Below are 23,158 nucleotides of genomic sequence, written 5' to 3' on the forward strand. Positions count from 1 at the left end.
TGCATACTGTACAGCATTATGGTTGTATCAATTATTACTTAAAAATGCAATGAAAATGGTAGAGGAAATAAAAAAAAATATGAATGTGATGAAAAATAGATTAACAGAAAACAAAAAAAATAATATTGAAGATTAGTAGAACTTCATAGCTGCTGGTTTAGGATATATAGGAGAGTCCCCTTCATTTATGGAAGATGTAGAAGAAAATGGGTTCTTTAACCTCGAATCACTTAGTAGAGAATTACTGGTTTCTATGTTAAGATGTATGTTGTTAATATCATCCCCATTGTTATTGAATGAATTTATGGAGAAAGGCCGCATTAGAAAATCATCTCTAATACCATTACTATTTTCGAATATCATGGCGGGGGAAATACTTCTTTCACTTTGGGAATAAATAATATCCACTGAATTTACTTTTCCCAAATTTATAATTTCTGGACTATTAGTTAATCCTAACCCAATATTAAGCTTTATTGTTTCATTATCATCTGAAGAATTAACATAAACATTATTAACGATGACGTTATTGTTATTATTGTTCGTTGGGATTTCAGTATCATTACTAATAACATCGTTGTCATTAAAAATCGTATCAATCTTTAGTGGATCATCCTTATAGATAGCATATTTTTCTAAAGTTGAATAAGACCATCTACAAAATAAGGTTGTATCAACTTTTGGTAAATGGAAGTATTTTGTATATTCAAAAATAACAAATGAAAACAATGAACCTAAAATTAAATCAATGAAATAATGATGATTTAGGTACATTGTTGACCACCATAACCATCCCATATATAATATGTATAATGGCTTATAATTTGGGAAACAGTAATTAAAGAATAAGATTTCCATAGTGGCACAGCCAGAATGTAAAGAAGGTAGAGCGCCGAATATGACCGAAGAATTTGTGAATGCATCTGAATAAATGTCTCTATTAAAAATGGTATCTATTCTAATTAATCCACCTGGGGAACCAGGAATATCATAATTTGCAGGTTCTAAACCGTACATAGTTTTATACCAAGGAGGAGCGGTTGGTAAAATAACTTGAATTAAAACACCTAATAAGTTAATATAACCGAATGCAAAACTGTAGCACCTTAGACTTGTTGGTGGTCCAAATACAAATAATAGAGCAGCAATAACAAAGGGTAGAGCAAAATGAATAAAACCATAAGGTACCCATGCTAAAAGGTCTAAAAATGGATTTGTCTTTATACATAAAATTTCACTTATATTTGTTCCATAAAGAATTGTTTCAATCGATGGTAAAAGTTGAACAACAATCTTGGGTCTTTCATCAATTGGGACATACAATGAATTAAAATATAAACTTAGCCAAGTTAAAATGGGTAAACTATGGACAAAAAATTGAGATGTGATTGGTACAAACAATACTATTAGCAATAACAAAACTGTTAAGGATTTTAGTATCCAATGTGCTGGATTTAGTTCATATGTGTATAATGAAACTAGAAATAGGAAGGAATAATGTAAAAAATCATTCCAGTTTAATTTATAATCATTTTTTAAATAATTAATTGTATGCATGGGATTAAATCTTAAATCCAAATCTGATAATGATGGGTTTGAATGCTTTGTTTTTTCAGAGAGAAACCATTTTTGGAAATGATCTACCACAATAAAGGTCATTCTTTATGCTAATATTACAAGCTCTTTTATATTTTTATTTATTTATATTTTTTTTTGGCAATAATTGCATATGCTGAAATAAAGGTGAAGTTACAATATTCAAAAAAAGGTATCTCGAAGTATTCTGTAATCCTACCGTTGAATGACCAGTGTTCTAAATAAATAGATATATATATGTATTGCTTTGTACCGATAAAATATGATGATGAAGTTTCAAAGTGTAAAAGTGAAAAATGAAAGGGAGGGACAGAGATTAGTATGAATAAATGTTATGTGAACGATTATAACTGATTATATATATATGTCTATGAATATATCCCTGATAATATAATCTAAGTGACCAATTTCAACTGATTATCAATCTGAAATAATATTCTATTGGAAATTTTATACGAAAAACATAGCATAACAAAGAAAGAATACAAAAGAACTAGTTTAACAGAAGATTATATATATTATATATATAAATTCTAAATTAGTAACCAGCAAGAATTAAGAGAAAAAAAAATCTGGTTGGTAAGAAACTAAAATACCTAGGAAGTGAAAAAAAATCTGGTTGGTAAGAAACTAAAATAACTTGGAAGTGAAAAAAAAAAGACATTAAAAAAAGAAATGTATTCTAAAAATGTAGATATTCCAAGCCATAATGACAAATGAGGGAATTAAAAAGATCCAATAAGATTTGTACATTAACGAAAAATTATATAATCTCCAAGCGATAAAATAATGTGCCAATATGTGAAATATCACAACCAACAAATTGCATCTATATAGAGATATAATGAATCAGCAATTTAATAAAAAAAATTTTCGTTACTGGTATAGGATAACGATATTTCAAGATCTTAGATTTCAAACAATGTTCTAAAAGAATACAGGAACCCCCATAAAGAGAAACAACAAATCATTTAGTTTCGCGTTCATCTATTAATAATAGGTGGCGTAAGGTATTTTCTGAGGTATATTTCTCCAGAACCATAGGAAAATATCTATTTTGTAGGTTAATTACCAATAACCAGTCTTTTTTCTTGGAACCCATTGTAAAATTAGGTTCGCCTACAAAGTTTCCACCCTGATTAAGAGAGATGATTCTGGATTCATTACAGAAATAGGTAATTGGTGGTTTCTTGGCTGAAGATAATTTTAGTAAGAGTGGGATGTTTTTGTTATCTATCGGTATTTTCCTCAGCAATGTAGGCTAATTTTCCATTTTAGTCGTTCTTGAATTCAGCCATCTCATTCTAGTAGATATTTGACACAAATTTTGAATATGCAATGATATTGTGATGTCCTAATAAGGTTATTCAAGAGCAACTATTTAAAAAAAATCACGGAATCACGAAATCACGAAACCATAAAAGTTAAATCCATACCAAACAACCTTCCTGCTTTTTAACCCCGGAACAAGATTGCATAAGATTAGTGGTGTGGTATTATTACTTACTTGCCTTTTCATCATGATCTTTCTTTTTGGGTCGCTATTATGTCACTCGGCTTTCGTGTTGCCCTGTGATTTCCCGTTGTCTTCTTATAACTCCAGACTCGGAGTTCCTGGAAGTGACGGTGTTAGGGGCATAAACTTGCTCGGCTCATAAGTCTACCAGATACAACACAAATGTATATCAAACACGAAAAGAGAGTAATAAAGCTAAAATGGATGCGAAATATGTGTTAGAGCTTTCCTTTTTAGTTAATAACATATACTTTTTTTGGTGTTTAATAAAAACATGTTTGTGGAAGATCCCCTTTGAATGGAATTCGTTGGAATTCGTTAAGAAATTGGCGTTCCAAGTAGTATCGAAAGCATTTAATCATCAGTAGCAACAGGAATATTTAGACATGACTGGACAGTTAGAATACACTATTAAATTTCGTATCCCAAATTTAAAGAAATAACCTTTTTGGTGTCTTTAATGAATTCATAATTGTTTATAAAAGAAAAATAAAAACAAGACATGGACACGATTTGAATCGAGCTTCAATTCTTAAATACTTGCTAGCTTATATATGGAAATGAAATTAAACGAATTTATTTATTTTTTTCCAAGTTTATTAACTGGATGATTTACTTGAAGATTGATCTAGCACACATACACACACACATATATATATATATATATGTGTATATGAACGGCGATGCCTTACGAAAGGATATAATTGATACACAAATATGTTTGATTTCTTTTTTCTTAGTTGAAGTGAAATAGTCTATCTATAGTGGATTTTACTACAGAAAGTGTGAATGAATTTACAAAACATTAATCAATATTATTTATTATTCTTGGCAAATTATCTTCGCAAACTTTTTCATTATTATAAGATTGAAAAAATCTCCTGGCGATTCTCTAAAGGGCAAAACTGTTGCCACCCGAACTAATTGGGAAAAAATGTCTGTACAGCCCGAACACTGCTACAAATGGGTTTTTTGATCATATTAACCTTATAAAATGAGACGATAACTTATAACCATTAATCTCTTGAAATTTTCTTTATTATTGTGTGATTCTTCACATACATTAAAATACTAAGTTTGTGATAGTTGCTTTCTATCTATACAAAAATCTACTTACTAAACAATCTGTGTAATATTTAGTAAGCAAAAACTATTCGTTGTCTTAGTAATCGTTACTTTCATGGTTTTAATTAAAACTTAGAAAATAAGAAATATCATAAACTTAGTCTGATTGATCTGATATAATAGACTTATTTGAATAGATGTAAACATGTCAATCTATTTATTTGGGAGTTCTTTAGAGTAGTCTTAATTCAAAGGAGAAAAGTGCGAAAGTAGGTATGTTAACCAAGATAGGAAAAAGTTTAGAATCCATCATATTTAGAAGAAAGTTTCATACTTAACTGGGGCCAAACTTTATTTATTTATTGACTTTGAATGTTACATGATTGTATCGGTAAGTCTACTTCAAGTAAAGATGCATATTGCTTTGTTAATATGCTGGAGTTATTTATAATAATGCCATTACAAATCAAAAATAACTTATTGAAATCGAGAATATCTAGCCCCTATATTTGTTTTGTAAAGATTTCTTGGACAACAAGAAATTTTGGTAACCAGCAGTCACTTATGATACGTTACTGATATATCAAATACCATTGAAAGATCAAGAGTTACAACCTACATATTTGGCGCTTATCTCAATTTTGGAAGTTGAACCAGACTCCAATATATATTTAAAACGTCCTATACACTACTTTAGATAACAAAAGGAGATTTCCAATCTCACTATCTATATCTATGCTCGAACCCTAAACAAAATTTTAAAATTAGAAGAATGTTCGATACTCGGTGAACATTCCTTGCGAAATAATTCCGAATTTTCTGGAAAAAAAATATTTTTCATCTCTCTAGTCAAATTTTGTTGACTATATAAATGGCCTAAGCATTTCACAGCAAAATATCCTACATCCATTACACCATATTTAGTCAAAAAGTATTTAGTTCTTCATAAAAAAACCCTCGACCAACAGTTAAAATCAAATTGTAGTAAGAGGAATAGAAATTGGTAGAAGAGTCTGCCTATGGTTTTGCTCGTAATAGAGTTTTTTTCTAACGGCGAACAAAATTTTTTTCTATTTTTCCTTCCTTTGATATAACTAACTTTTTTAATGAGAGGATTCAATGATAAAAAATAGAAATACATTTTGAATTAAAAAATAAACGTTTAACTGATGATATAATTTGCGATTAAGGACGGATCTCCTGGAACATGCCTAGTTCTATTATGGGGGGTCTCGTGGTATGCGGACAATTTTTTCGACTGACATTTTTTTATTTTTCAATTCAAGATTATTCTCTATTTTTATTAGTAAATAAAATAAAATAAAAAAATAAAAATTGTACTATAAACAAGGATGTTTCATAGTCTTTTAATTTTTTTGAAGGGTTTGAGCTTTAATTGTTTCTTTATTGATACTATTATGATGAGAAAATAACGCATTTATTGAAATTTTTTTAATGAAAATTGAAAGTTATAAACACCAAGATCTACTCTGACAATATTACAATTAAACTTAACTTCTTCATTTAAACATGTAGTACACGTAGGCATTTTGTATCCATTCTTGATGTAATCTATCAGCTTGTATGCAGTAGCGTGAAAGACAAAAAAAATCAAAGATTTTGTTTTTCAAGGGAAATGAGACGTTATTATTTTAGGAAATTTTCTCAAAATTGCGGTTTGAAAATTTAAGACATTTTAAGACTTGAATTTTTTGACTATCAGTATTGGAAAACTAGCTATATAGTTTTCATTGTACATTTGCTATCACCTTGTTCCGACAATATACTGCTTCAGAGGTATAGAAAAGAATCTGCTTTCAACATTCATATTGGAGAGCTTGATAATATTATACCTACCACTGTATATTCAAATACTGAAAATAGCATAAATTATAACGAAGTCGATACAATATGTCTTCAGCAAAGTATACACAAATTGAAAGTAGAGTATGTTTATTTTTTGTCTTCTTTAGCATTTCATGATATATTGCTTAATGTTCTGTAATATAAAGATGTTCACTGATCTTGATATGATAGTTAACGTTTTCAGAATTACTAACCTTTTATCATAATTTAAATAACAAAATTAATAATACTTCAAAAACATAATTTGTTAAATAATTTGTTAAAATCTTTATCTTTTTCACCATAGAATGATCAAAAATTAGATAGTTTAGCTAATAAATTGGCAACATTTAGGAATATTAATCAAGAAATCAATTCACAAGCAACACAAGATAATTCGATGATTGATCAACTTTCAAATTCATTTGATTCTTTATTTAATAATTTAAAAAATACATCTCATAGATTAACAAGATCAATGCAATCAGGCAAAGGTATTTGGAAAATGACTGGCCTTGCGTTATTATTATTCTTTATCCTTTATCATTTGTTAAAACTATTTTAATATGATAACAATATTCAGCAATTAAACTACCTGCTTTGATATTTTAACATAAATTAAGTAGATATCTGCAAACCTACTGTTCATAGATAGATTAAAAAGTGACAACTTTTGGCAAAGTTTATGGATATAATTTAATATTTATTCTGAACTATAATGATTGGCACCAATGACTACTTACAATATCATCTAGTAGATCCATAACTGTTCCATGCCCTTACTAATAAATTTAGTATTCACTTGTTGAATCATTTAAGATACTAGCTAACATCCCAAATTTAGTACAATTAAATATATAACTATTTATCTAAACGAACGCTTTTTTTTAAAAAAAACATTGAATTGAGGCATTTCCTTTAGTTTATCACATTTGCAAAATGATATATATACAAACGGTAATGTTCACATAACTATATATATATATATATCATAATGTCTAGAAGAAGCATACGTTAAATATATATTAATATAAAGTAGTTTAGTTTATGCAGGCAGGTACGTCATAGGCTATTTTAAACGAAGTTATCCCAATATTATTTCTAGCTTCGGCTGGAATTATTTATTCTCAGCAGCATTTTTACCCAATCTATAATTACCCATTGAACTACCCCAATTAACTCTTGCTCTACTGACTGGTAATCTTCTTCTTAGGGTTTTAAATTTCTTTTCATTCAAATCATTGAATGAAACATCTAATTGCTTTTCAAAATCAGATTCAAATGATTTAATTGTCTTTAAAATTTCGCTAAGGTTAACGTTATCTTCTTTGAAACTTTTTTCTGAATTAAATGTAACATTACCACCTTCAAAATAATGGACATTTAAATCAATTTTACCGGTCAGTTGATTATTTAAGCTTGGGTCATAAATATATTTAGATCTCCAAATACCAGTCCAGAAGTTATTTAAATTGTATTTATCACTAATAATAATAATTTCAAATTTGTTTGAGTCATTATCAGATGAAGCATTATCTGGGTAAACTGCAACACTAACATTGCCTGTATAATCTTTCTTAGCATATTCCTTCAACGCATCCAATAGACCTCTTAGGGATGGTGTTAGCTTGTTAATTTTATCATCATTATCTACTGGTTCAATATCTAATGGAGTATAGTTTAAATGATCAACTGAAAATAATTTATTATTAACAGGATCATAATATTTGGAACCTATCTTATTATATTCAGATAAAATTACAGATTCCCCATTAACTTTAATTGGTAAATTATTCTTTACATTATATGCTTCAATGGCATCCAATATTATACTTTTGGAGTCTTCACCAGTAATTTTAATTAAATCATCATAGACTTCTTTAATTTCACCAGCTGGACTATCTTCTATAATTTGACTAATTATTGTGGAAAATTTAGACATTTTTTGGTTTTTGGATTTCTCTACTTTCAAATTATAAATGTATCCTCCTAGTTCTTATTTCACTGATATAGTTTGAAGCGGGAAGCTGTACTTTTGTCACGAACTCTTTATTGAATTCTTTTTTTCCTCTTTTAATAGCACATACCTTCTTATTTTCAATAATATTTAAAGGGGATCTAGTTCAATTTCAATTTTCAATTACTGTTTTCTGAAAATACAGAAAGCCAATAATTTTTCTCGATATTATTTCCGTATAATTAAACTAAAATGGAAATATGTTAAAATAGAGTGCATTTTACTATACAACATTATACAGTACATTATATAATAGATCAAAGTAGTTAAATAATAAAATTATAGAGTATATGGTAAAAATTTAAGATTTCCAGTATGAAATGACAACTCAAAAATATTCAGATGCAATAAGGTTTCATTAGACAATATAGATGACAAGTAGGATATTCTTATCTAGGTTGAATAAGCATTAGGGTTAGCTGTGTTATAAGAATATTGTGAGTTTTGCTGAAACTTCTGTTGTTGTTGTTGCTGCTGTTGTTGAAAATTGTTGACACCTTGGTTCACAGGCTGATAAGCTGATGTGTTAGAGTATTGATTTGCGTCAGATAATGGCTGGCTTTGATTGTAATTGTGGTTATACATATTCGAATTGTTATAAGTGTTATTAAGTGATGATGATCCAAAATTTTGAGTGCTTTGTTGAGGTAATTTTTGTGTTTCGGATTGGGCTGGCATAGGTTGTTGCTGGAGTTGCTGCTGGAGTTGCTGTTGTTGTTGGGAAGAATACATTGGTTGCTGTTGCTGATTTTGCATCTGAGGAAGTGGCATTTGCGGTTGTGGTATATTCGGAATGGTATATGAGCTTGCAGCCCTGTCTAACAGTTGGTTATAAGTAGCTTCTGCATTTGATAATACTTGACGCAATGAATTTAAATCATTTTTTTGATTTGAATACTTTGCTATCAATTTGGTAATTTGAGGTCTCAATGGCGTTACAGTTCCATATAAATTATTAATTTGCGGGTTTTGTAGAATTTGATCTGCTGACATATTGTTATTGCTATTATTGCTTGCCGCATTTTGCAAGTCATTGTATAATTGATCGACATTATCTTTTTGTGATAAAATGCCAGCTTCTTTTTGTAGTTCTTGTCTCAATTCTAATTCGGTTGGCTCAGCAATTGGGTTAACATAGTTCAAAGGGAAGATACCGACAGTACCTCTTAATGAACCTCTCCACCAATCACGATAAACTTGCTCTATTACCTTGATAATATCCCCTTTTTTGAAAGATAATTCGCCTGGCTCTGATGCAGTTAAATCGTACATAGCCCTTACTCTTTTGACAACTGCAGGCTTTTGCTCGTCAATTTGTTGGTTAGGGTTGTTTGAATTCGGCACACTGTCATTATTATTGACATTTATAATGTTAGGATTAGATGCTGTGTTGTTTTTGATTTCATCTTCCTTCTGTTTTTGCTCATATTCTTTCAAAGATAGTTCTAGAACCTTTTGCAATTCATCATCATTGTCCTCATTTGTGTTTGAAACTGAGTTGGAACTAGTGCCATTAATCGATTTCTTTACTGGTACATTTGGTTTCGATTCTCTGTTATCATTTTTCACTTCATGAACCAAATCTGGGTAAGTTTTTTTAATCTTTTTATATAAGTCACTCATACCACGTAATGAAGGATCAGATTTAAAAGATTTTGATAATTGTCTTACTGTGATAATGATTTGTTTTTTTACTATTTTATGAATATTATGGTTGCCCAACATTGTATATAATATGTTTGTAAAGCTTTTATTACTAAATTCTTGTTGAATTCTTGAACCACAATTTTCGGCTAATGAAATAATTAATGTTAAAGTTCTTAATAAAATATTGGCATTTTCTTGGCTTAATCTACTCTGAATTGATTCAATTGCAATACTTGTGAAATCTTCGGGGTCCTTTCTCACCAAATCACATACATCGAGGATATATTTCCAATTATCGCTCTTTAATTTGGCATCAGTTGCCTTAATAATACTTTTGCTAATTTTTAATTGATCTGCTGGCCCCATAGTAATTGCAATTATGTTCTATATGCTATATTCTTTTGTTGTACTCCTCCGATCCAATAATGTTTCAAACACCAACTTTCTAAATTTGTAATTTTATATAGATCCAAGTTTATGTCTACTTATTTTATAATAAATTTATCTTTGTAAGATCTATATAACTTTCAACATCTTCTTATAAAATGCTCATTTCTATAAATATATCAAGTTACGACTCCAACTGACAAATAAAGGAGAAACGGGAAATTTGTGAGGAGTGGCGTGTTTTAGGGTTAAAACTCAAACCCTAAAAAGGTCACATGCTAAAAAGGGTTTTACAAAATATAAACATGCTTTATATATTATAGTTAAAGGGAATGAAATCCTATCAAAAGAAATTGTTTTATTTTACTAATTTGTTACCAAAAGATATCGTTCCTGACATAATATTTCAAAAAAAGTATTTTTGCTGGGATATATCAATGAGTAGTGAAGTGTATATTGATAAGAAAAATGTGGCGTGAAAATTAATATTCGGTAAACCAGATACCACTGATTCTTAATTTCTATAATTTTGTCTGATTAGGTATGATTAGAGGAGGGTTTTATTCACAGGATTAGTTAAAAGTCTGTTGGGGTGTTTGGATTAATAAAATCTTGAATTAAGATCCCAGGAAGCAATTCACAAATAAGAATCATATAAGTAAATATTTCCTTTGAAAGAAATTAATTTGGTAATTAAATAAAATTGGGCATGATTAAAATGACTGTTTATTACAATCGATGTAGGCGAAAAATGTATATAATTTGTTCGTGTATATATATACTCTCCATTTCTTCTTATTTTTACTATTATAGCATGTGATTTTGTAATTCAATGTATATTTCCCAGAAGTAATATTCTAACAGGATTATCCCGCTAGCATTTTTTTTGTTAATTTTTTACTTTTTCAAATAATGAAAACAGCAAAATATTTTAGTTTCATACTAAACATGAAAATTAGATCAATTTCGGCATTAGGAAAAAGAACATCAGGTAAAATCAGAACTATTTAGGCAAATAAGATTTACTGTGAACCAAATACGTCATCCAATAGAAAAAAAAATTAAAAGTCTTTTAATAAAACGTGAGACACGGAATACGGCAAAGGCATTGAAGTAATACTCCTGTGATGCATGAATATTAATAATTATCTGCTGGCTTTTGACGCAGTAACCCTCTAAGTACGACACTCCTTAGATTTTTCATTTTGGAAAATTTAATACAGAAATTGAAACCTATTTTCATTCCCTCCATCCCTATAGAGTGAAACTTATAGCTCAATTACATCAAATTTCCACTAAGCTTAAGAATATTTAATGTACAGACGGTTTCCAACTCATGATGGGGTACACCAATAGTATTGTAGAAATATATCTGACTCTTTTTGACTTTTAGGAGGGTATCTTATAGACGTGCTTTAAGGTATCTATATCATTTTAGACTCCGTTTACTCACTAAAATTAATTAATAACCCCCCCAGCTTGCATCCAGCTAATTTTTTCAAGATTAGCTTCTTTTTCTAAATCTTATAGTTTTTTTACAATAATTAATGACACAACGGTTGTTAACTTTGCTATCCCCTTATCTAAATAAGTTAAAATAGTTTTGAAGCTTGTAATAAAAAACACCCAGAATATGGTGTTTGATTTTTCAATTTATTCCAGATATTTCTATTCTATTTCTTGTCCTGTAAGTGTATTTAAGAATGTGTAAGAATATTTAAGTTTAACAAAGTTAGTGCATTTAAACAACCTCTTATACAATACAATTAGAAAAATAAGTTTAGTAATTAACACAGTTTAACAAAAGCAATCTAAACTCACCTTAGTGGCACATTGCAATCTAGAAAAAAGGTAATACTAATTTATAGATCATTTTATCCAAAACCTTTTCAATCAGCAATATAAACCCTAGGGAATAGAAGCGATTAAATATTACTCTCAGTTACTCCATTAATATTTTTACCGGTTAGAATACTTGTCTAATTTTTGCTTTTTTCGGTTTCTAACTATTGTTACAATTAGGAAAAAACTAAAGCGTATTAAATTAATTCAATAAACAACATTGAAAAGTTTATTACCTTCTTTTTAAGGGCACGATTGCTGTAGAAGGAACCATTTTTTTCTACCACGAAAACAGAAAATATTTAAATTTAAAACACAAATAACATAAAAAATAATTAGTATATTAGTTTTTGAAGTTCAAAATATTTAAAAGCTTTAACCCCTAAATGCTAGATAATACTAACAGTCCAATGGCGTCAAATACAAGCCTAAGCAACAAAACTGAAAAAAAACAAAAAAAACACAAAGTTATACCAATAGAAAATGATAAAACAAGCAGTACAAATTTAACAAAAGCTGCTAGCAATGTTTTTTTAAAAAATTCTGAGGAACAGCTCCTTTCAAGAAGATCTGCCGTTATAAACCCTATTTTAAACCAAAAAGCTAGTAATTTATTAATTAATGTAACTCAAGAAGTTTTGAATAATGAGAAAAGAATTGACAATTCAGTACCAGGGAATACCAGTCAAGAACAGCCTGAAATTCTTAAGAGTAGTCACAATGGACAGTGGTCAGGCACAACATCAGTGGAAACAAGTTTGAACCCGGACTCTAATATCTTGGAAAATAGACATCCTACAAGTCCAAGTAAAACATCAAACTCTAAGTCAGGTAATACAAGTAGTAGGCTTTCCATGGTTGGAGCAAGAATACGGTCAGGTTCATCAGTTGGTAAGATCCACCTAGGTGACACAAATGTTCATTCTTTAGGTACTATGGGTACAACAAAGGCCTCAAGATCAGCTTCTCAAGCAAGACTTAAAGTAATAAAATCCAAATCTAAAACGAAATTGGACACATTAAAAAAAGTATGGGTTTATTATAGAGAACTAGGATATCAAAATACCTGGCTAAATCCTCTTTTGATTTTATTTTTCGTTTATTCGACTTATTTTTATTTAAATGATTATACAGAAAAAAATCCATTGCACAAATTCATCAGAATTTCATATTATATTAAAAATACAAACTGCTGCAAAAAAGGTTTTAATGATCTTTGCTTTATATTCTTTCATATGATTGTTTTCACCTTCTTAAGAGAATTTATAATGGAAATTATAATTAAGCCATTAACAAAACAGTTAAGAATGCAGTCACAGCATAAGATTGAAAGAACAATGGAACAAGCTTACAGTGTTGTTTACTATTCTTTTTCTGCTCCCGCTGGAATGCTATTAATGTATAATTCACCTTTATGGTTCTTTAATACAACAGAAATGTATCGAACTTACCCTGATATTATTATTAGTAGCCAAGTCAAATGGTACTATTTATTACAGGCATCATTTTGGTCCCAGCAAGCTGCTGTGTTAGTATTGCAATTAGAAAAACCAAGAAAAGATCAAAATGAAATGATTTACCATCACATAGTTACATTAACATTAATTTTATCTTCTTACATGTTTCATTATACAAAAATGGGACTAGAAATTTATGCATCAATGGATATTTCTGATCTTCTTTTGGCAACTTCAAAGACTCTAAATTATTTAGAGTTTGCCTACACTCCAGTTGTTTTTGCATTATTCGTAATTTCGTGGATTTACTGTCGCCATTATATTAATGCAAAGATTTTATGGTCAGTTTTAACTGAATATCGGACTGTGGGTAACTATACTCTAAACTATGCCACACAACAATATAAGTGCTACATTTCTTTACCAATAGTATTCACTTTAATTTTTGCATTACAACTAGTTAATTTATATTGGCTACATTTGATTTTTAAGGTCTTATACAGAGTAATTTTTGAAGGTATTCAAGAGGATAATAGATCTGAACATTCTTCAAACGAATATACTGAGCAGTTAACTGATGCCTCATCAATTACTACTCGTGAAACCACATTGTTCGATGAACAGGATAATAAATACACCGAAAAGAAAACCCTTCCTAAAATTGAAATTAATAACTAGAGATTAAAAAAAATTCATTACGTAAAATATCCTAAACTATTTTAATCTTCCTGCTAGTTCAATTGATATATTTATGCCACGGTAAGCTATTACGCTTCTTTCAATTGGCAGATATTCAAATAATAATAAGAAAAATCTTTAATACAAATTTATCGTAATATTGATTTATCCCATTTTCATTAGCTTAGCAAGAAAACGCCAACTATATATCAAAATCTTCTATGAAGCTAATATTTGTTTTACTATTGCCATTTATACAAATATTAAAATCACGAATTGTTTGATAAAATCAAAATCTTAAACCACCATCCAGTAGAAAACTATTGATCGGTGGGTTAAAGAAATTTCTAATGTAGGGTGATAAAATTATGAACTTAATATAATAAAATCAATGGTTATAAATTAATATATATAAATATATATGTAAGTATGAATTTTATAATTAAGTCAATATTTAATTTATAGCATTAATGATTGTAATTGTGGTTATAGTATACAAAATAAGTAATGTGAAAAAAAAATTAATAACAAACGAAGATAATGTTTTAAACTGCAATAACAGAATGAGTGATATATGCAACGCTATTGAATGCTTAATCTTCTTCAGTGATATTAATATCAACCTCGATAACTTCAGAGGTATCATTATTGTAAAAGCTGGAAACCTTAACTTTAAATTCGGACTCAGCAATACCAAATTGCTTTAAAATTAGAGCTTTACGGACATCCAACTTTTCACCCTTTTCACAAACCTTGTATGGAGAATCAATAGTGATCTTACCCTTAACAATTTTTGTTGGAATTTCGAATTTATTTCTTAAAGTTGGTTCTAAGGAATGGACCATTGGTAAATCATCTTCAATTGGTATTTGACCACCACGAGAATATATAATACCTGCAGGTAATTCAAATGTTATTGGAGATCTGGAATTTGGTCTTGAAAAATCTTTACGGCTGTATGATTTAAAATAATCTTTGACAGTATCAACTTCTTCATCAGTAAATAATAGACCCGTGACACCGCTACATGTTTGACTTAATCTAAATAGATTATCCTTATATTCATCTTCTCTTCTTGTACCTAAGGCTTTTTGCAAAACTTTTCTCTTACCTAAAATTAATTTTGAGCCAGTCCAAGCACTTCTAATTTCTTGTAATACTGGAGTTCTAACGTCATCTAAATGTAAAACCCAAACGTATTTGAATGTATCCAAGGCTTCTCTAATTTCATCGAAGATTCTTTCTTTATTTTCTCTACCTTTTTTATCAGTTTGAGCTAGAGTAACCAACTTAGAACGCTTAGATCTTGGCATGACTATTATAAAAGTATTGTTGACTTATATTTCTATATGACTTAAAGGAGCCGTTATAAAAACTGCTGAGCAATTTTATGTTTTAATAAATCTTCTAATTCGATGAGCACAAATAATTTTTTTGCGATGAGCTTGAAACTTTCTTAAAATTTTTCGCCAAACAGCTAAGCTGGGAAAAACTATAAACTATTTTCACGTGATAATAAATTTATTCGAAAATGGTATAATCTCAATCGGTTATTTGTTGAACTGAATATTATTTGACACTTGCCACATGTAGTGCAATTCTCAATATATATATATATATATATATATACAAGCTACACAATGCATTTTATTGTAAATGAACTTTTCAAATTTATACATGTATACCTTTAATAGGGAAGTAGTGAAATATTTAAACTTGAGTATCAAAATGATTTTGCCTAGACTTATCATCATCTAAGCTTCTATTCCAGTCATTAGTTAAAATATTTAAATTATTATGGTAGGTATAGTCTCTTTTTATACCATAATTATCTATATATTTCTAAGTGTTGTAAAAATATTCTAAGAACCAATGTCCGTCATGCTCATGGAAGTTAATGATTGATTAATTGGTAAATTTTTGATTCGTGATATATTTGGCGATGACAGTATATTATCAACAATTTTATTACTTGCTAGAATACTAGCATTAGAGTTTACATCACTACCATCTACATGTCCTCCTTCGACTTCCATTGATGATACATTGATATCAGCCCCTTGTTCCATTTTAATAAAGGGCGCTTGTTCATCTGGTACTTGCTTGATACTATGATCTTCGATAGTGGTTGAGTGATTGTTGCCAATTTTAAAATCAAATTGGTCATCATCATCATTATTAGATACCTTTGAGATATCTTCATTCTGAGAAACTATATTAGCATTAGTAAAACTTGTTTGCTCATTAATCAGTATATCATTGTTAATACTAACTTGAACAAAGTACATTTTAACTTCATTATTTCCCTTATTTTTAAAAGAGTAATTATTGAAGATTGGTATTTGAAATGAAGATCCTTCAATAACAATAAAAGTTTTTTCATTTAATATTACTTCTAACACACCTTGAATCACATGAAAGTTCATAAATGTATGATCTGAATCGGTCATATTTTTTTTACCTCCTACTGGAATTTTAATAATCCCACTTGCAAATAGATCTTTATATTTCTCAGACATAATTTGTAATGAAAATTCTTCATCACCATGCTTAAAGGTTTTTTCCTTTAAGTTTGAATTGGCACTAAATGCAATAATTTCTTTATCATCTATATCTGTATCATCTTGTGAATTTACCGAGCTATTTTGTAAAACACCTGTTTTGATCCATTTTGCCTCTTCAATAGATCCAGATTTGATTTCAGATAACAATTTTTCATTAATATCCTTTGAAGTCTCAGTAGAAGTGGAAATATTTTTTGGCTTGGGTGGCCTTCCTCTCTTTCTCATACCTTTAGGCCGATCAGAACTAAAATTTTCCACACGATGCTTTAAGTCCAATCTTTTTTTACTGTTTTGAACTCTTCTTTTTGTTGATTCTTGAAAATTTTCATCAAAATCTTCTTCAGTGGGCTCATATGTTATTATTTTTTCAATATCTAATACTGGAGCTTTAGATTTTCTAGTGTATACAACTTTTTCATTTCTCCAATAATCCAATGGTGCTATTTTGATTCTTTTAGATTTACGTAACCCAGTTTTGATATCAAAGTTACTATCAGTAAGTAAATTTTGAGTTGAACTATCATTATTTGATCTTGCTCTTGTTGCTGCCATTAAGGATGATTGCTTTTTTATAAATTTTAACATCTTCAGCATCTTCATATTTTTTTCAGCATCTTCTAATTGTTCATGTGTGGGTTTTTGATTATCTTCATAGTCATCGTCATCAGATGAGGAAGAGGAAGATAAACCAGCAGTTTCCATATCTATATAGTCTTCATCTTCCTCACTAACTAATTCGAATCCATCTTCCTTTTTATCTAAATCATCAATATGTTTACGAATTTCTTCTTCATCAATTTCATGATCTTCATATTCAATAGTTGTAATTTCATCTTCCCCCTCAGCAATATTCTTATTTCTATCAATTTCATCGATTAATTGATGATTTGAGCTCTCAATAAATCTCTTTGGATTATTTGTTTCTACAAATAATTCTTCTTGTTCTTTCAAAAAAACTAGAATCTGCAATTTCCAAATTTTTTTGTATATTAGTCTTTTTTTTATCTTTGCTAAAGTTATTAAAATCAATGGAAGCTGTGTAGTTTTTTTTGGAAGTATGAATGATTCTTCATTATTTATAAAAGGACTATTGTTATCAATAGGGGCTGGTATTATATCATCTAATGGTAAGTCAGACTGAGGCCCATCACCATGATCGCCATAGGGTTGGTATTGTGATATATTATTATTAGGAGATATATTAGTCGATGGTTGCAAATTAGGAATGTTATTATTTAAAGTATTAAGCTGGTTTTGATTTGAATCTTGGGTATAATAATTGGGGGTATTAATTACATTTTGTGGAATATTTGAAGTTCTATAATTTTTAAATAAGGTTGAGGACGCATTTTTAGGTAATATATGCTTCTGGGTTTGGTTATTGTTTGTAGACCTTTGTAGAAAGACTTGAGATTGAGGAGGTGTGATTGTCATATTACCACTAGTTGGAATTACGTCATTATCCAGATTATGAGCATTCTCTATATTAGTATTATCATTATAGTTGATTTGAACATCAGTTGCAGAACTTAAATTATCAATGATAAAGGAATTTGACATTCGTGAGTGACGACGATTTTTGATATTTGAATTTCTTACATTATTATTATTCAAAGCAGATGATACTCTATTAGGTTCCGGCTGTCTACTGTTATTGTTGGTATTAGTATTGTTATTATTAAGAGAACTAAATATATTAGAACCTGAAGTTGTATCATCATATGCATTTTCTTGGTCGTCCTCATCATCATTAAAGAAATCGTCAACATTTTCCATGCTATACTCATCCTTCGAAATCTTTCTTCTGATTGTGAGGCCGATTTTCCTTGATCTTGTACCTAAGTTAAAGAGTTCCATTTTACTTGACAGATTCTCAGCTATTCTATGGCTTACAATTATATATAACTAATGCATTATTTATTATAATTTTTTTGTCATATTTGATGCTTAAAGGCATTATTACATTATTGATAATGGTATGTGGTCGGCTAATTACATGACGCGAAAAACAACTTAGAAAAAACACGAAAATTTAAGATATCAAAAACAAACAAACAAATACTATGATTATGCTGATATATGCAGTTTCTAGATCTTATAATAGATAAAATCCATTTAAACAAGATGAATAGTTTTGCATTTTCTTTTTTTCAAACAAAGAAACAAGCAACTACTTTGTACTTTTTGCAGTCACATATTATGGGAGATCTTGAATATTCGGGTAATGTTGAAAATATCCAGTAAAAATTGTATTACTTTTCTTGCAAGAAGAATCAGTTTAGAGGTTATCTTTTAATTTTATCTGGTAATTAGGAATTTTATTATTTCTTTCTCATCAAAACTTAATTTCTATATTTTTTAGCTTAATTTCTTAAAATGAAAATAAGGAATAAATCCCAAAGACCCTTAGAGTAACAAACCAAATAAATCTATGTTAATTTACAAGAGTCTCTGAGTGCAGTTTCTATATGATATATAGAACGATTTATTGTCTCTAATCGAATTTATTACTACCATAATCTAAGCTTATTAAGTCTCCTACTGGATTCTCAATAAAGTATAATTTTAGTATTGAGTGATATTTTTACAGAATCTATTCATTATATAAATTTATATATATATAAAATGCACTGAGCACGGTGTAGTTATATTTAAAAGGATATACAAAATCCTAATAATAACTAATAAAAAAGAGATATAGATATAGATATAAATTATCAACTTAATAAAATTCAAAAATATATGAAAATGACCTTAGACAATATGATATCTTTCTAGCACATCTATATCATATCTAAAGATAACATAGGGTGCACCAGAATATATAGTGAATTTATTTTGCTTTCTACTTATTATTTTTGCAACATCTGCGAAATGTAGCAATGTTCATAGTGAGATTTGTAGTGCTGTGATTTGTAATCCCCTATGAGATAATGAGATATCGAATCACAAAATGCTACCTAAACAAGTACCATCTTCAGATTGTTTAATTCTAGTGGGTCAAGACGACATGTTTCCTAATTAAATTGTATGCCATGTCATTATTGATTTCCCCCATAATTCAAATACTGAATTTGTGAAAATTTGTGAAAAAAACAAACTTCAAAACAACTGATACAATATTAATAATTTTCATTTTCAAAATAGTCCAAACCACATTTGTGGATAAAAATAAAAATGCAAGGCATATTTTCCTTTCTATCTTAAATGCTCCAATAATTGGATCTTACTATATTTCCTTATGTAGTTGGTACTATGCTGTAGGATAGCTGGTGCACAACCTATGACATATGATTCTTTTGAACATTAGTCTTGAGGAGCTTAGAATCCGAAATAGATACCACTAAAATGGGCTTCCTATCAAATGAATTGCTAATTTTATTGAACTGTTTCAATGAGATAAATACAGAGTCATCTATTTTACCTACCATATACATTTTAATCTCTTTACCTTTTACATTGTTTTCTTCTGGCTATTACTATTAATAACTTCTTGTCCTCTTTAAATACCCCCCCTCCCCGACTTAAAAAGTATAAATGATATCCTTCTGACCCACATAGTCTACTCTACTATATATCCGTATTATCTACCTCTTACTATTTTCAATATTACCCTAGATATTACTGACACTTATTTGCAGACGCCAAACACCTCCAGCACTGATCACGTGCACACAGATTCCATTCTCTTAAAAAACAAAAGAATTGCAAGTATCTGTAATGGTTAATAAGCTCAATACATTGAAAGACTAAAATTCTAAATGGAAAAAATGAAGAGAATATGTTGTTTATAGTAAATATCCGTTATTTTAATTACCTGGGAATTAGTATCACGTGCCAACACAAAAAATTAATGACGCCGGAAAAACACCGCGAAGACAAGATCGCAGTGGCAGTGCTGCTTAATTTGGAAACAGCCCACAGAAATATACGCAGAAAATGAGAGGCTGTTTTTCCGTCGGGTGCATAAGTTCAATAGATTTTTTTTGTTTTCCGATGATGAAAAATTTCTTGTTCCGCATCGACAGAGTTTTCCATACTGTATGCAGTTATTATTATTCTTATTATTGTTAAATTGTTATCTTTGGATAGTTAACATGTTTTGTTTGTCGTTGCGAATTGTCGGTAGTGATCAAATAATTAAACACTAAAACAACTAATTAGCCAACTAAACCTATTGAGGTTGAATGAGTGAACGAATGATTGATTCAATGATTGATTGACTGATCAAATAATCAATCGATCAACTAAATTATCGAATATAATGCTAACGAAAACCTCATCTTGAATGCTTTTAATTGTTAATTAATAACACTTGTAAATTTGATTTGAAAATTTGATTTGAAAATTTGATTTTCAATTATTTTTCGTTTTTAGTATATTTTATTTACTTATTTTCTTTTTTTTTCTTTTTTTATTTTTATTTTTATTTTTATTTTTATTTTTATACCAATTCCATTTTTTCGTATTTTTCTCATATGTTCTAGTTATTTTTAAATTTCGAATTTTTTTCAAATTAGTTTAATTTTCATTCTAAAGCAATAATAGTAGCATTTCATTACGACAAGTGAAAAAGTAACCAAGGCCTACTATCTATACTTCAAGAAATTGTGTGATACCACTATTATACGGTCATTCTAGAAGAAAAAAAAATAACAAATTTATACATATATACACATATAAATATCAACTACCAGATTCATCACGACACGTTACCTATTTAAAGATGTCTACAAAATCCACCAAATCAGCAAGCGCTTCTTCAGCTGTCCAATCCAGTTCTGCTTCGATCACGAACAAATCAATTAAATCTTCCAAATCCACCAGTTCAAATCTACAAGAGAAAGAATTCTTAGAATCTTACCCACAAACTTGTAAACCCGGTGATACTCCAGGTTCTCCAGGTAATACCACCGATGCTCAATTGAAAACATTGAAAGAATTTAGATCTATTTTGAAAAAGAAAGGTTACACTGAAAGATTAGATGATGCCACTCTATTAAGATTCCTAAGAGCAAGAAAGTTTGATTTAGCCTTGGCTGAAAAAATGTTTGTTGATTGTGAAAATTGGAGAAAGGAATTCGGTACTAATACTATACTAGAAGATTTCCATTATGATGAAAAACCAATTGTAGCTAAATATTATCCACAATATTACCATAAAACTGATAAAGATGGTAGACCTTGTTATTTCGAAGAATTAGGTATGGTCAATTTACCAGATATGTTAAAGATCACTACCCAAGAAAGAATGTTAAAAAACTTGGTTTGGGAATATGAAGCTTTTGTCAAATATAGATTACCAGCTTCTTCAAGAGCAGTCGGTTATTTGGTCGAAACCTCTTGTACAATTATGGATTTAAAGGGTATTTCCATCTCAAGTGCTTACAATGTTATCTCTTACGTTAAAGAAGCATCTATCATTGGTCAAAATTATTATCCTGAAAGAATGGGTAAATTTTATTTAATTAATGCTCCATTTGGATTCTCTACTGCCTTTAAATTATTTAAGCCATTCTTAGATCCTGTCACTGTCTCCAAAATTTTCATTCTAAGTTCATCATACAAGAAAGAATTATTAAAACAAATCCCAGAAGAAAACTTACCAAAGAAATTTGGTGGGAAATCTGAAGTTTTAGAAGCTGACGGTGGATTATATTTATCTGATGTGGGTCCATGGAGAGATGCTAAATACATTGGTCCAGAGGGTGAAGCTCCACATGCATTTTCTTTAAAATAATCTTATAAAATTCACAATAAAACAATATAATCAACGAATCCATACATACACTACTCCTATTTTTTTTTGTACTAATCCATTTCCCTTTTTATCGATACTAAAATATACTACATTATACTATATTATATTATACTATACTATACTATACTATATTATACTATACTATATTATACTATACTATACTATATTATACTATACTATATTATACTATACTATACTATATTATACTATATTATACTATATTATACTATACTATATTATTCTATTTTAACTCATCATATATATATATAAAACACAAATTAAAATGAACTCAATCCATTGAAAAAACATACATCCATCAAATTAATTCGATATTATTTTTTTATACAACTCACCTTCATTGTAAGTTTTGTAATCATTATTTTATACATATATCTATCTCTAACTATATATATATATATATATCATCTTTAAGACTTCATCACTTTGGCTTGCAAAGAATTATATGCATATAATACAAAATACTTTCCCATGTGAACATCACGTGCTGTTATTTTTTCGGCGTTTCTTTTTGATTTGATTTTAAATTAAAATTTATTTCGGCATTCGATTAACTTTACGTGTTTGTCATCCAGGATTAGTGGGCCATTGTTTAGATTCTCTAAATTAAGAATTGCCTTTTTAGCCGTTTATTTTTTAAACGATTATTAAATAGTAAATTTTATAAAAAAAACAAATAAATTAACACAAGTAAATAGCGAAGACACTTTGGGTGGATTGGCAATTTATTTATTACATATTGAGTAAAATACCACATATGTATCG

At 29.0% G+C, this 23,158-nt stretch overlaps 8 protein-coding genes across 8 annotated transcripts; 3 read left to right on the top strand and 5 right to left on the bottom strand.

The window, feature by feature from the left end:
• Nucleotides 1-132: 132 nt before the first annotated feature.
• On the bottom strand, nucleotides 133-1,659 carry AUR1 (inositol phosphorylceramide synthase; the record flags this gene model as incomplete). Its single annotated transcript, XM_004178844.1, has 1 exon — nucleotides 133-1,659. One exon carries the CDS (start codon nucleotides 1,657-1,659, stop codon nucleotides 133-135), a length of 1,527 nt encoding a protein of 508 aa, XP_004178892.1.
• A 4,429-nt stretch (nucleotides 1,660-6,088) lies between these two features.
• SFT1 (Sft1p) lies at nucleotides 6,089-6,587 on the top strand (the record flags this gene model as incomplete). Its single annotated transcript, XM_004178845.1, has 2 exons — nucleotides 6,089-6,124; nucleotides 6,330-6,587. The coding sequence occupies 2 exons, from the start codon at nucleotides 6,089-6,091 to the stop codon at nucleotides 6,585-6,587; spliced, it is 294 nt and encodes a 97-aa protein (XP_004178893.1).
• A 552-nt stretch (nucleotides 6,588-7,139) lies between these two features.
• On the bottom strand, nucleotides 7,140-7,964 carry CAP1 (Cap1p; the record flags this gene model as incomplete). Its single annotated transcript, XM_004178846.1, has 1 exon — nucleotides 7,140-7,964. The coding sequence occupies one exon, from the start codon at nucleotides 7,962-7,964 to the stop codon at nucleotides 7,140-7,142; it is 825 nt and encodes a 274-aa protein (XP_004178894.1).
• Nucleotides 7,965-8,432: 468 nt separating this feature from the next.
• On the bottom strand, nucleotides 8,433-10,052 carry HSE1 (ESCRT-0 subunit protein HSE1; the record flags this gene model as incomplete). The annotated part of the gene is made up of 1 exon (XM_004178847.1): nucleotides 8,433-10,052. One exon carries the CDS (start codon nucleotides 10,050-10,052, stop codon nucleotides 8,433-8,435), a length of 1,620 nt encoding a protein of 539 aa, XP_004178895.1.
• Nucleotides 10,053-12,325: 2,273 nt separating this feature from the next.
• TBLA0B05480 (TLC domain-containing protein) lies at nucleotides 12,326-14,050 on the top strand (the record flags this gene model as incomplete). The annotated part of the gene is made up of 1 exon (XM_004178848.1): nucleotides 12,326-14,050. The coding sequence occupies one exon, from the start codon at nucleotides 12,326-12,328 to the stop codon at nucleotides 14,048-14,050; it is 1,725 nt and encodes a 574-aa protein (XP_004178896.1).
• Nucleotides 14,051-14,643: 593 nt separating this feature from the next.
• Nucleotides 14,644-15,363, bottom strand: MRT4 (ribosome assembly factor MRT4; the record flags this gene model as incomplete). Its single annotated transcript, XM_004178849.1, has 1 exon — nucleotides 14,644-15,363. The coding sequence occupies one exon, from the start codon at nucleotides 15,361-15,363 to the stop codon at nucleotides 14,644-14,646; it is 720 nt and encodes a 239-aa protein (XP_004178897.1).
• A 549-nt stretch (nucleotides 15,364-15,912) lies between these two features.
• On the bottom strand, nucleotides 15,913-18,471 carry MIF2 (Mif2p; the record flags this gene model as incomplete). Its single annotated transcript, XM_004178850.1, has 1 exon — nucleotides 15,913-18,471. One exon carries the CDS (start codon nucleotides 18,469-18,471, stop codon nucleotides 15,913-15,915), a length of 2,559 nt encoding a protein of 852 aa, XP_004178898.1.
• A 2,869-nt stretch (nucleotides 18,472-21,340) lies between these two features.
• Nucleotides 21,341-22,354, top strand: TBLA0B05520 (SEC14 family lipid-binding protein; the record flags this gene model as incomplete). Its single annotated transcript, XM_004178851.1, has 1 exon — nucleotides 21,341-22,354. The coding sequence occupies one exon, from the start codon at nucleotides 21,341-21,343 to the stop codon at nucleotides 22,352-22,354; it is 1,014 nt and encodes a 337-aa protein (XP_004178899.1).
• Nucleotides 22,355-23,158: the final 804 nt, after the last annotated feature.

This window comes from Henningerozyma blattae, chromosome 2 (genome assembly GCF_000315915.1).
Source record: "Henningerozyma blattae CBS 6284 chromosome 2, complete genome".
In the NCBI taxonomy this organism is placed as follows: Eukaryota; Fungi; Ascomycota; class Saccharomycetes; order Saccharomycetales; family Saccharomycetaceae; genus Henningerozyma; species Henningerozyma blattae.